The sequence below is a fragment of the Zingiber officinale genome, chromosome 6B (genome assembly GCF_018446385.1).
Source record: "Zingiber officinale cultivar Zhangliang chromosome 6B, Zo_v1.1, whole genome shotgun sequence".
Lineage (NCBI taxonomy): Eukaryota > Viridiplantae > Streptophyta > Magnoliopsida > Zingiberales > Zingiberaceae > Zingiber > Zingiber officinale.
In genome coordinates, this window is record NC_055996.1 from 112,714,263 (window position 1) to 112,727,621 (window position 13,359).

General features: G+C 35.5%; 1 protein-coding gene across 1 annotated transcript; it reads left to right on the forward strand.

Annotated features, from left to right (window-relative positions):
- The first annotated feature begins 3,643 nt into the window (after nt 1-3,643).
- LOC121988960 (ribonuclease J-like) lies at nt 3,644-13,273 on the forward strand. The gene is made up of 17 exons (XM_042542699.1): nt 3,644-3,864; nt 4,383-4,611; nt 5,264-5,387; nt 6,395-6,451; nt 6,971-7,162; nt 7,251-7,328; nt 8,413-8,595; nt 8,665-8,745; nt 9,319-9,384; nt 9,504-9,596; nt 9,796-9,921; nt 10,025-10,138; nt 10,307-10,402; nt 10,474-10,571; nt 10,809-11,290; nt 11,515-11,942; nt 12,710-13,273. Exons 1-17 carry the CDS (start codon nt 3,753-3,755, stop codon nt 12,800-12,802), a joined length of 2,652 nt encoding a protein of 883 aa, XP_042398633.1. The 5' UTR covers nt 3,644-3,752; the 3' UTR covers nt 12,803-13,273.
- The last annotated feature ends 86 nt before the right edge of the window (nt 13,274-13,359 follow it).

A 13,359-nucleotide genomic window follows, 5' to 3' on the forward strand; every position in this document is an offset into this window, starting at 1 on the left:
ACATTTGGAGGATATTGTGTGTGAGAGAAAAAATGAGGATATTGGATATTTGGAGGAGTGCGAGTATTTTGAGAAGATGTATTTCCTTCCGTATTTGAAGAATTCAAAAGATTGATAAAGGAAATATTGAGATTTTCATCCATCTCGAATACGAATAGGGCATGAAAGGAAGAAATGAGTCGAGAGCAAAGATTGCAATGGAATGAATGAAATAGATCTCATATTTATAGATTTTTTTATATTAAAAAATTAAATTAAAACGTTGAACAATGACTAAAAATTAGCCGTTGTTCAACGGTATGAAACCTGTAAATTAGCCGTTGTTCTTTTTTGCACTTTTTTTATAATTATTAAAAAAATTAATATATAAAAAGAAAATTAAAAACCACGAAGAAACGGCTCTGTAACCACAAAGCTGTTTCTTTGTGTAAATGAAAAACCTCCCTCCCACTATGGGAGGGAGGTTTCTCCTTGCTGCCACGTCACAGTGGGAGCTCTGAAAGAGCTCCCACTGTGGATGCTCTAACTTCATGTCCCAAGAACTCGTAAGTTGGTTTCAATTTCAGTTGGTTCAGTTTGATAAAGTCCAAGCAGGTTAAGATTGACAAGATACTAGGGATTGAGGAGTCCCAACAGATCATGACTTATCAGATGTTGGATATAAGAACCCTAAATTTGAGCTAAGCAAGTTAGGGTTGATTAATCGATTAGGTGATCGATTGAACCAAAGCAGTTGATCGATTAGGAGAGTGTTGCGAATAAAGGCGGCTCAATCAATTAGCCAACCAATTGGGACTACACCTTGATTGATTGGCAGTAATTATCACGAGTATAAAAAGGTTCTCAATCGATCAACTGATTGATTGGGCTACTGATCGATTAGGCTGGGTTTTCTTATAAGATTACGAGGTAGCCGAAATCGATTGGTAAAATCGATTTTGGATCTTTTTGCGAGAGCACAAAGACACTCTGATCGATCAGTGGGTCGATTAAAGTCTCCCCAATCGATTGGTCAATCGATTGGGATATGACCGTTGTAGAAGTTGCGAGCTTTGGATAGTTGTGATCGCTGGAATCTGATATGACAATCGATTAGGAGCAAACTCAATTGATTGGGAGCTCTAAAAGCACATATATAAAAGCGACAAAGAGTTCAAATGCGAGATCTCTTCTTCGCAACTACTCTCCAAACTCACAGATCTTCACCGTCAGTTCTTGGAAGCTTAGAGTTGAAGTCAAGCTTACAAGAGGCATTCACAAGTAATAAGAGATCAAGCAAGAAGAGGTTTTGAGTTGTATTCAGGCCCGACTCAAGGTATAGAACATTAAGGTCTATGCCTAGGGCCCCAATATTACTGGGGCCCATTGATTAAATAATTAAGTAGATATTTAAGAAATTAAATTGGATCATTAATCTTACTATTTTATTAAAAATCTCCCCCCTTTACTAACTAACTTTGGTGAAGCCTAAAATGAATTTACGTTAATATCCTTTTTTCTATTCACACTAAAAATAAGTCCAAGATTTATTAGTAATTCCACAAGCAAAACAATCAGTGATCTAGAGTTCGAGACTTAGCTGCGGCATATTATTATGAATTTTTCTCATCATTAATTTTCTCTGATTGTTTTATATAAAAAATATAGTTCTTTTTAGTCTCACATCTTAGAATTGATAACACTATGATCAAAGAAACTTCTATAAATATTTTAGGCCGACAATGTTAAAAAATATATATTTTTTATTTTTTATTTACTAAGATAAGTATAATATTAAATTAAATTAATTTTTTTCACAAGTCGTAAGGCTGACACTTGAAAATCCAAATAATTCAGATTTTCAAAGACCCAAATAATTCAAATTTTCAAAAGTCAGGTACTTTACCTTAATGACTCTACTTTAGTATTTTAATGCTAAAATGTTTTAATTAATATAATTTCATTATAAAGGGTATATTACACAAGCACGCACGATCACTAGTATTAATTAATGATAGCATACACATTTAATAAATATCATTCTAACTCATTAATTTTATCTTATCAATTAATTCATTATTCCTATTTATACCTTACACATATCCTTATTTCCTTATCATTACAATTAGCCAAGACTTTATTTTATTTAATCTTATTTTCTCATAATTGCACTTAGCCAAGATTTTATTCTATTTAATTATATATCTTATAAAATTAATAAACTTTTTGCTTCTCAATATCTCTAAAAAATCATAATTATTCTCTCACCTTCGTGCCTATTTCTTTTATGATCATCAATTTTGTATGTTTATGCTCTCGCCGGTATCTTTTTTCTTTTCTCATCCGTAATTCTATAAGTTTATATTTTCTCGCCGGTGATACTCTCAGATAACGCTCTTCTCCTCCCTCGCCAATAATATTTCTTTCTCACTCTTTCTTTTGCTTTCTCGATAATAACATGAATTAAAGATTTTTTTACCTATACAACGTAAAGTAAAATACTTCATCAGAAAAAAAAATCAAAATTAAAATTAATAAAGTTTTATTTACGTTCAACAATATCTTAAAAAGATTAAATAATTTAATAATGTTAAAAAAAATTATATAAATATTAGCGAGAAAACTAAATTTTATATAAAAATAATATTTTATTTTTAAAAAATAAATATTTTTTAAAATAGTCATTCTCAATTCCAAAATCAAATGAAAAAAATTTGAGTAAAAAATTTAAAAAAAATATTTTATTATTATTATTATTATTTTTACTTAAGGTCTCAAGGAATCTTGAGACGACCTTGATTGTATTCTTACATTTACTTCTTGTTTGTATTATTGTCCTTGTGTTGTACGAGATTTTTCCATCTCCGGAATGTTCCGAGAAAGAGTGTTTTTGATATAGGAGAATGTGCTCATGTATGGATCCTTGTAATAGTCACTTTATCTTGAGATTGATATTAAATAAATCTTTTGTGTTAGTATTGGAGGAGTTTGCTTGATGATTTTCATTGTAAATTATCTTTAATAAAATGAGATGAACTATTTACCCCCTCCCTTCTCTTGGAGTGTTCGAATACCAAGGACTAACACAGTTGTATAACACAGTTGATTTATACAAGTGTATTTTTATCGGTCGATTTTCAGTAGATATGAAATAGCACGCTGGTTGTCTCAACCCTTCCGTATGTTGCGGATTAAGCCCTCCGTGATTTTTTAACGGGCTGAATATTAGAATGTTATTAGAAGTGAATATTAGAATGTTAACGGGCTGAATGGCTCAGGCCCATTAGTGAGACGAACCTTTACCAAGCTCAGGCCTGAGCTCCAATAGGCCCAAGTGCTCGAAACTTATCGAACACTTACCCAGTTGTCTCAAGTTGACGTCATAGCCCGTCTCCATTTTTCTATTTTTAAAAAATAAAAAAAACTGCATGCCATATCAAATTTTAATAACCGACAAAAAATTATTTAGCAATTTATAAATATTATATTGGGGTTTTAAAAAGAATATAAAAATATCTAAAATATCTTTACCTGTTAACTTTTTTTTAAAAAAAGCGAGAAATTGTGATCATCCAGACACGCATATCAAAGCCGGAATCTCACCGTTAAAAGTGATCCTCCTCACGTGTTTGGGGCCGAAATGCGATAAGATATTTCGGTTCAGCTCCAAGCCACCATTTCCCCACACGAAGAGAGGAGGCTCTTCCTCACTCCCTCCCCCCTTCACTGCCCGACCCGCCTACCTCCTCTCCTTCCTCCTCCGTCGGGGGATCATGGTTTCCCTCTCCACTCTCCCGCCGCTCTTCCCCTTCTGCCTTTCGCGGCCGTTCACTGTTCCAAGGACCGCCGTATGGTGCTCACTGGGTTCTCCTCCCATGCTCTCAGGTTCGTGCGTTCATGTCCTTCCTTGTCGTCTTTTAATCTGTTGAATTTCCTTGATTCGATGCCCCAGCTCTCGCAAGACTGTGACTTAGTCGCCGTAATTTCCAAAAATCAAAACTTTATTTGTCGAGACGATAAGTGTCAAAATTCATGCTTGTGTTAACATTTACAACGTTTGTTGAAAAAGCTATGATCTTGGTTAATGCCATTTCCTTTCTTGTTGGCTGGTTCCTGTGTGCTATCTTTATTGGGCTATTGCGTGCTACGGAATTGTTGGTTAATGCCATTTCCTTTCTTGTTGGTTATGTTCGGATTTACGCTGGAAACTAAATGCTATTGTTAGTCGGAGTTAAACATTTTGTCATTTTAATAATGATTTTTGGTTTAATGTATGTTATATCCCTCTTCTATTAACCAATCAACATAGAAGTTAGAACATGCTACTCTGCTACGAAGGCATTACTGTGTGGATGCACTGTGTTTTTGTTGATGATTGAATTTCTACATTTGCATTATTTTAGGTGGCAAAGAATCAAAAGCGCCACGTAGAAGACGCAGAAGAACTGAGGGTGCGGGGAAAAGTATGGAAGATTCAATCCAACGCAAACTTGAACAGTTTTATGAAGGACTAGATGGCCCACCACTCCGGGTTCTCCCAATAGGTGGTTTGGGTGAGATTGGCATGAATTGCATGCTTGTAGGAAACTTTGACCGTTACATCTTGATTGATGCAGGCATCATGTTCCCAGAGTATGTATACATATTTAACATATGGTTACTCAATTTGTAGCTCTTTGATTGGTAGGTTTGTTTGGAAAAGTGCTTTATTGATCACCTTTTATTATTGGTTAAAATTGGTTGTTTGCAATCTATAGAACCATGAGACCCGTTCCCTCAAACACTGAATGAACAAGAAACATGTTGTTTCTTGCACAAATATGTTGAAAAGGAAACCATTGTCTGTCCTTCACTTTTGGAATCTCAGGAAATTAAATTAAATTAATTGAGAATTTTTTCTGGGGTGGAACGTCTTCAGGTGTCCCATTTGAAAATTTTGTAGATGCACTTTCGTGAGGCACGTGCAGTGGTGCAGAACCTTAGAATTATAGTCGCATGAGCACTTGCTAGAAATATCTACTTAAAAAAAGTTGTTCTTTATTATTTTTGTATTTGTGTTTCTTTTTCTGCTGGTATGCTCTGTGAGTCGTGTAAGCTTACTTTCATCCTAGTTATGGTAATTGGCATATTGACATTCGTACAATTTATACGTGGTCTCCATTATTCATATCAGTCCCACTGTTTTCTCCTCATATCTTACAAATTCTTTTGCATGATCTGCTTCTCTCTATATAGACATCTCAAATTTGTTTATATATATATTTTTGGTTTATATGCATGTCAGCTATGATGAGTTTGGAGTTCAAAAGATTGTACCTGATACAACATTCATCAAAAGATGGAGTCATAAGATTGAAGCAGTTATTATAACGCATGGCCACGAGGATCATATTGGTGCATTGCCATGGGTAATCTTGCTATATCATCTTGAATATTTTTATTTTATATTGGGGCCAATGTGATTCTCTTCTTATAATATTTCAAGAGGATTATTTGGAATAGGCAACTATGTTTGTTTTTTATAATGCTCGAAAAATATGTTTTTCATTGTTTCACATTGCCAAGTTCCTATGTGTCAGTGTCCACCTTTCCCGGTTCTCATTTAAGTTAATTTTTACATGACTTTTCAGAATGCTGACTGTGGTAATTTTTACATGGCTTTTCAGAATGCTGACGCTGGCTTTGTAGAATAAGCTAAGTTAATCAACAAAAAAGGAAAAACAAATTGTGTAGTTACCTTCTCCTATAACATATTTACCTATTCTTTTCAAAATAGGATTCAAAAGTCCAAGCTCAAATCAGATACCAACATACCTAACACAAAACATGCAGCATTTTCATAATCTGTTAAAAATTCTCAAGAAAATGTACATCTTATAGAGACCAAGTACGGATACTTTCATTCCAAGTTAATACTAAATTTTATATGTAAAAGGAGGGAGAGAAGAATGCCTAATTTTGTTTTATTTTGATTTTTGGCTATTCCATGTGTCAATCATGGTGACAACTTCTCTATCACCTATCTGCTATTCTATTTTGTGCAAGTAAATGCTGAATTCATACTGATGGGTGACTGGTCTGGTTAGTAGTGTATTCTTCAGATTATTTATTTCTTTTAGGTATAGGTTGGGAGATGTTTTTCCCAGCAAACAACAGTCTGTTTTTTAGATTTTTTTTTTTTTTTAGTTATGCTCTTCATCTATGTAACTTATGTTACCTGGATGCACCTCTTGAAATATCTGCGCTCCATAGAAATGCCCATAAAAAATTTGTTGTTTCTTGAAGATGAAGATGGACCCTTTTTCTTCATTTTTTGAAATTAGATATAGCTTCAACTCTTTAGCAAAAGTTGTCTAGACATCAAAATGCCATCTATTTGTCTGATAAATTTTGCTTTTCTGGAACATGTTCACAGGTTATTTCAGCTCTGGATTCCCACACTCCAATATTTACTTCATCCTTCACAATGGAGGTAGGAATATCAAATTTTGCTTTTTAGGTACAGTTATAGGATATAAAGTGAAGGGCTTCTAAGTTCTATCTTCTTACAAATAATAAATTAATTAGTATCTCAAACTTATTGATATGCATTAATATCAGCTGGACACCTCAACCTGTCACATATGCCAGTTATGTCAAACAAGTTCTTGATTTGAAACGGTTTCTCCTTTCCGGTGCATTAAGATTCTGGATTGCATCATGGTTGTCCAAAATTGCATTTCCGTTTTTTGTGCTACATGATTTATGGTTATGAAAACTCGATAATTTCCTATTTGTGCATGGTTTTGGTGTTCTTCGGACAACAATAATTCCTGTCTAGTATGCATTAGCTATGTATACCTCATCTCTTTTGATTGAAGTGTTTAATTCCTCAATGGTATCTGTGCATTTTCTCTTGTGGCTCATCCTCTATCTGGATCTTTCTTGCTTATTATTTTTTTTTAACTTTCTCTGGACCCTGGTTAATTTGAAGTGTCCTACACTTGAGCAGCTAATCAAAAAGCGCCTGAAAGAGTTTGGAATTTTTGTTCCATCAAGGCTTAAGGAATTTAAGGTGAGAAGAAAATTTCATGCTGGTCCATTTGAAGTGGAACCCATCCGAGTAACCCATTCAATCCCTGATTGCTGTGGGTTGGTGCTCCGCTGCAGTGATGGTACAATATTTCATACTGGTGACTGGAAGGTAAAACATCTATGATTAGTTCCATTTTATTTTATATTTTTATAAGTACTATTTCTTTTGGTGGCTAAGAGGGCGACTGATTTTATAGATTGATGAGTCGCCACTAGATGGCAAAATTTTTGATCGTGAGGCTTTGGAGCAGCTTTCTAAGGAAGGCGTGACTTTGGTAACTATGCTAGTGCACTTCTAAAATTTTGTGCTCTTTTTTCCGCCTGCAATATTTACTACGGACTGTACGAATGACCGATCATATCCCATTCTTTTGTTCATTATCATCATAATCATAAATCTTCCCAATTATTTAGGACCTGCTACATGAATATTGAGCTCTATGCAACAGCTATATTACTCACAGAAGTCATCCTCTTGAAATGCTACCAGAGGCATATTTCTTTCCTCGATGTTGCAGTCATTGCTGATAGCTTATAGACTTAGTTTTCTTTTTTGATTAACATTCTTGCAAAGCAAAGTTGTTGCCGTGTGATCGGGTAGTCACATGTTCAAGTCACAGAAACAACCTCTTGCAATGTAGGATAATATTACGCATTAGTAGGAGCTTCATGTACCAGATTGCCCTTATTCTTGCAAAGAAAAATTATTTTGGCACTGGTTGATGGGTACTTTGCTCCAAATGATATGTTATTGATTATAATTTTCATGTATTCAGTTCCAATACCTAACTCTGTTGTATTTGGTATTAGGTAATCCTGTAGAATTCCATGTAAAGGGGAACCTTAGTTCTTATGTTACTCATGTTTCTACTTGGTTATATAAATTGTCAAATTAATCCGGAATCCTGATTACCATCTTTGGGTGTGGTAAAAATGTATTTTACCAGACTTTTGGTGTTCTTGTAATATGTTATATCACTAATAAACTTGTCATGGAAAATTGGGTGCGCCTTTGGATCTTAATTTTGGTATTCCAGATTACCATGCAAAATTAGTTGTTAATGCACCAAGTGGGTCCTATTGATACTCTCAACTATGACTTGTACAATTGTGCATGATTTTCTCTATGTGATATAACCTCAAGGGCCGATAGCAATCTATCAAAGTCAGGGTTCAATTCTGATAAAATGTCGGGCATACTGTTCCTATCTCTAATTCTTGCTATTGTACTGATTATGAAAGAAAATATCGTCTTTCTGGATACTACAGTGGTTACATATTTTGTCCTGCCCTATATTTTTCTGGATCTTTTGAAAAGTTTAGATTGAAGAATGAAGCAGTAAACCCACTCCTTTGCAGATGATGAGTGACTCAACTAATGTACTATCACCTGGAAGATCTATCAGTGAGACTGTTGTGGCAGATGCACTATTGCGCTATATTTCAGAGGCAAAAGGAAGAGTCATAACGACACAATTTGCTTCTAACATACATCGTCTTGGAAGTGTGAAAGCTGCTGCTGATTTAACTGGACGGAAAATGGTAAGCTGCTCTTCATTTATTGTTTTCTTTTATTTTTCTGATTCAGTTCTCTGATTAATCAATCAACAGGTGTTAGTTGGCATGTCTCTGAGAACTTACTTGGATGCTGCGTTCAAGGATGGAAAAGCACCAATAGATCCTTCTACCTTGGTACGAATAATATTCTTCTTGGCAGTTATGCAACTTACAAGTTAAGGAATTGTTAATTACAACTAGCCAACTAGGGTTGTGAATTGTTGGAATTTCTCTATTCTAAACTTGCATGGGGTTTGTAGGATGATGTAAATAATACTCTATATTTAAACATCTCAATCATTTTACACAGATAACATTATTCTAATATCAAATAATAGCCTCGCTTGATACATGTATGTAATTTACATTCTTTGATGATCTCATCGGCGTTTATGGTACATTATCGAGCATGGAGTGGTTAAATATGTGGATCCTGTTGATAAACAATTAGAAAACAAAAAAAGTGTTATTATATGCATTTATTTGTGAAGCTCTGAATGTATGCATTTTTCTATATTAGCAGCATAAGAAAGGACCATGCAGAGAAATTAAAATTTGTCTTATTTTCATGGAAGGAGGAAAAATAAAAGGCTTGATAGTATAAGATATTTCCTGTGGTTTTTTCTACCCAGGACATGTTAATGCATCATTTTTTTTCTTTAAGAAAAAAAAATTGAATTGTTTTTATCTGGGCAAATTCTTTTATAGGTGAAAATAGAGGATATCGATGCTTATGCTCCAAAAGATTTGTTGATTGTTACAACTGGTTCTCAGGTAAGATTGTCCTGCCCTCTATCAGGAAGTTGATTTGCACGATTCTTGTGGATACGCTACAGTGCATATTTTTCTAGCATTGTATAGCAAGCATGTGAATGCATTGATCACTGTGTCAGGCAGAACCGCGAGCTGCACTAAATCTTGCTTCCTTTGGAGGTAGTCACTCTGTCAAACTTGGAAAAGATGATTTGGTTCTATATTCTGCTAAGGTAATTCTTCTGTAATGCCCACATATGATGACTTCTTTTTGACTAATGTTCAAGTACATTGTCTTGGTGTATTTCTTGCTGCCTGAATTTCCTTTGTGTATTTCTTGCTGCCTGAATTTTCTGTATATTATATTTGTGTGTTAATGTCATCATCGCGCTTGCTTATATAATTTTGAATGTGCTTCCTGTGCACTTGTAGGTAATTCCTGGAAATGAGACTCGTGTGATGAAGATGCTCAACCGCATAACAGAGCTTGGACCCACAATTATGATGGGAAAAAATGCTGGACTTCATACTTCTGGTCATGCCTATCGTGAAGAATTGGTATGTCTCTCTTAATTTGTTTGTTTGGCCATTAACTCTTGCCTCATGCAATTAAACTACCAGCTTGTAGGTGAATCTGATGTAAGTGTTTCCTCAATTGTAGGAGGAAGTTCTTAAGATAGTGAAGCCTCAACATTTTCTGCCCATTCATGGGGAGCTCTTGTTTTTGAAAGAGCATGAATTACTGGGAAAATCCACTGGAATACGGCATACCACTGTAAGTCATTCAGTATTTCACCAAATTTATGTAATTAACAGTGAACTATTCTGGGTTGTACTTGAGGGTGTCTTATCAGACAAGCTTTTGATATCAGAATCAAACCTATTTGGGATGTCTTATTAAACAAGCTTTTGATGAATTAGTAGCTGTTTTTTTTTATTGCAGGTAATAAAGAATGGTGAGATGCTTGGTGTTTCACATTTAAGAAATAGGCGAGTTTTGTCTAATGGTTTTTCTCCACTGGGAAAGGAGGCATTGGAGGTTTGCTATCCAACCTCGTCTTTGTGTTGTGAGGTCCTTTGGTTTGTAGTAACACTCATGATCCATGGCAGTTGATGTATAGTGATGGTGATAAAGCTTTTGGAACATCATCTGAACTCTGCATTGATGAGAGATTACGAATCGCATCAGATGGTATCATTGTTGTCAGGTATTCAATTAATTTTGAATCTCAACACTCTATTGTAGAAGGTTTTCCTACATTTGCATTGATTGTTTATCAATGAAGTTCACTGCGTAACCACGAGGACTATTCTATTTGTGCTGTATTTCAAGCTGAACTACTTTTGCATCATTTTTCATTATTTGACCAGCAATAACGAAACTAGCTTGCTACTGTTATGGATAATATGATATATTAAGCAAACACTGTTACATTTTTAATCAGCATGGAGATTTTTCGGCCTGAATATGTGAATGGTTCATCACAACCAAGTTTGAAAGGCAAGATAAGAATCACAACACGATGCTTATGGTTAGATAAAGGAAAACTTCTGGATGCTCTTTATAAAGCTGCACATGCTGCACTATCAAGCTGTCCTGTGAATTGCCCACTGACACACATGGAACGGCTTGTATCTGAAGTCCTGAGGAAGATTGTAAGAAAATACAGCAGCAAAAGGCCCGAAGTCATTGCAATTGCAGTTGAGAACACTGCTGGAGTCCTAACTGAAGAATTTCAGAAGAAGTTATCTGGAAAGTCTCATGGAGGTTTTGGATCATTTGCTCATTCATATGGGCCACATGTGACTAAGCAGTCAAGCACACTCTCAGATGAAGATACTATTTCGATTCCATCTAGCAGGGAGTTTGATGAAGATAGTGATTCTACCATGACAAAGGACAGCCTTGTTGCAGAGTCTTCTGGAGGTAGCATCCGTACTAATCTGGCAATTCCTTTTTCCCTTTATCGTGTGCGATCTATACGTACATATACCACCAGACTATGGTGGAGATATATTTCTCTCTTTTCTGTCCTAACTTAGTTGGTAGGTTTAGCACTGGATCATATGTAATCCTTATCCATTAGCCTTCTTGCATTTTTTATGCGTCTACATGACCTTGCTGCTCATATTTTATCTCTTTTCATCTAGAGGAGGATTTGGATGTCGACCAGCCACTAGCTGAGGTTGAAACAACATTTTCCAACTTCAAATCTGCTTACAGATCCTCAGAAATGGAGATTGATGAACTTGTCAAAGTCTCATCACCTGTCGAAGTGACAAAAGAAAATAGGAATGCCTTGGAAGAAAATCTGGATAGTAACAAAAACGGAACAACTGGTAGCAAGGGGTCTAGCAAATCGTTAAATCCTAAGAAAGCTTTGAAACGTAACAAATGGAAGCCTGAAGAGGTTAAAAGACTGATAAAGTTGCGTGTTGGAATGGATAACAAATTCCAAACTGTTAAAGCTAGAATGGTTCTGTGGGAAGAAATATCTGCTGATATGTTGCACGATGGAATAAATAGGTCTCCGGCACAATGCAAGTCTCTCTGGACATCCCTTGTTCAGAAATATGAGGTACCATTTTTTTCTCATTTAAATTTCCCTGTCTATATTTGGTATTATTTTCTATTCTAGTTCATGGGACCAAAATCATCTGCTATAATACTCATACCAATGCCTCTACCAAGCATGCTTTGATTTTGGTTCAGGATGCAATCATTCATGAGGAGACTGGAAGATAAAAGATAATTATTCAATCAATTAAATGTCTTGCACTAGAGCTAAATGCAGTCATAAGATTCATATAGCCAATCCAATTAGGAAACAAGGCTTGATGTCGATAATGATGATTTTTGTTTTTGGTTGACGAGAAAAGAGACTTATGGTGCTAATATCAGACATGACATTCTTTGCAAGACTTCACGAGAGATTGGCATGTGATATGTAATACCCCAGCTTCATTCAATCATGATCGCGGTCGCCATGATTGTCAGTAACTGGAGAACTGCAAAGGTGATAATGCTCACCCCAGGTTCTCCTCCACTACGTGCCCCAAGGCCGTGTGGAAGGAGGTAAATCAAGGTATTGAGTGGCCTCCTAGGTGGGAGGAACTTATTCCCTAAGGGAATGAATCCCAAGGGATTCGAGGAGAACCTGCCAATCATGCATCTGTGGATGGTAAAGGAATTGCCAGATTAGGAAACTCTTATCTAAGTGTTAAAAGTAATTTTAGGTTCTAAGTATCATAATAGCAACTTATTCTGTCGTTGTCTGCTCTTTGTAGCCTTGATCCTTGCATTTGTTAAATCTTTTTTCTCGCTCAAGATACTTTTCCTCTGCAGGAAAGTAGAAGTAATGAGAAGAGTAAAAAGACCTGGCCCTACTTCACCACCATGGATAAAGCTCTTTCAGTTGGTGGGCAAGCAAGAAAATGAGACTAAACTGGGTAACTTCTGTTTCATCGATCAGATTAAGTGTGTGCATCATGCAGAAGAGGCATGACAAACAATTAGTCGACACGAGCACCTAATATATCTGTGCAGATGCCGCTGCTGGAAAGGTTGTAGGGGTGGATCATTCATTTTATCAGGGTTCAGGAAGCCCCAAGTTCTTCCAGTTATGCTTCAAGGGTGGGGAGAAAGGAAAGGCTCTGGCATTGCCAGGATTTTGTTGTGAATGGCTTTGTCCATTAGAAAGCTGTTCTAGCAAGTGGCAACTCCATTACATATAAACTTATTTTTTTTCCTGCAAATGTTCCTTAGTTTATTTGAGATAGATTTGATGGAAAATTCAGTTTGTTTCGTTGTCGTATGTTTGCAAAACAGCCTCCCAGGCTTTCAAAAACATCAGTTACGATTTTAGACTATCAAGATTTTTTTAAAATTTTCTGAAATCAGATTTGTTAATTAATAGCTGATGTCATGCGACACGCATTGAATGTGAGATCAAATTTACAATTTATTGATTGTCAAATGATTATTTTGATCACTGT

Bases quoted from the DNA above. Each gene is read 5' to 3' on its own strand.
- LOC121988960 (XM_042542699.1), top strand. From the start codon at position 3,753: ATGGTTTCCCTCTCCACTCTCCCGCCGCTCTTCCCCTTCTGCCTTTCG. The intron at 8,596-8,664 runs GTAAGCTGCTCT...ATCAATCAACAG, and splicing joins ATTTAACTGGACGGAAAATG to GTGTTAGTTGGCATGTCTCT. The intron at 9,597-9,795 runs GTAATTCTTCTG...GTGCACTTGTAG, and splicing joins TGGTTCTATATTCTGCTAAG to GTAATTCCTGGAAATGAGAC.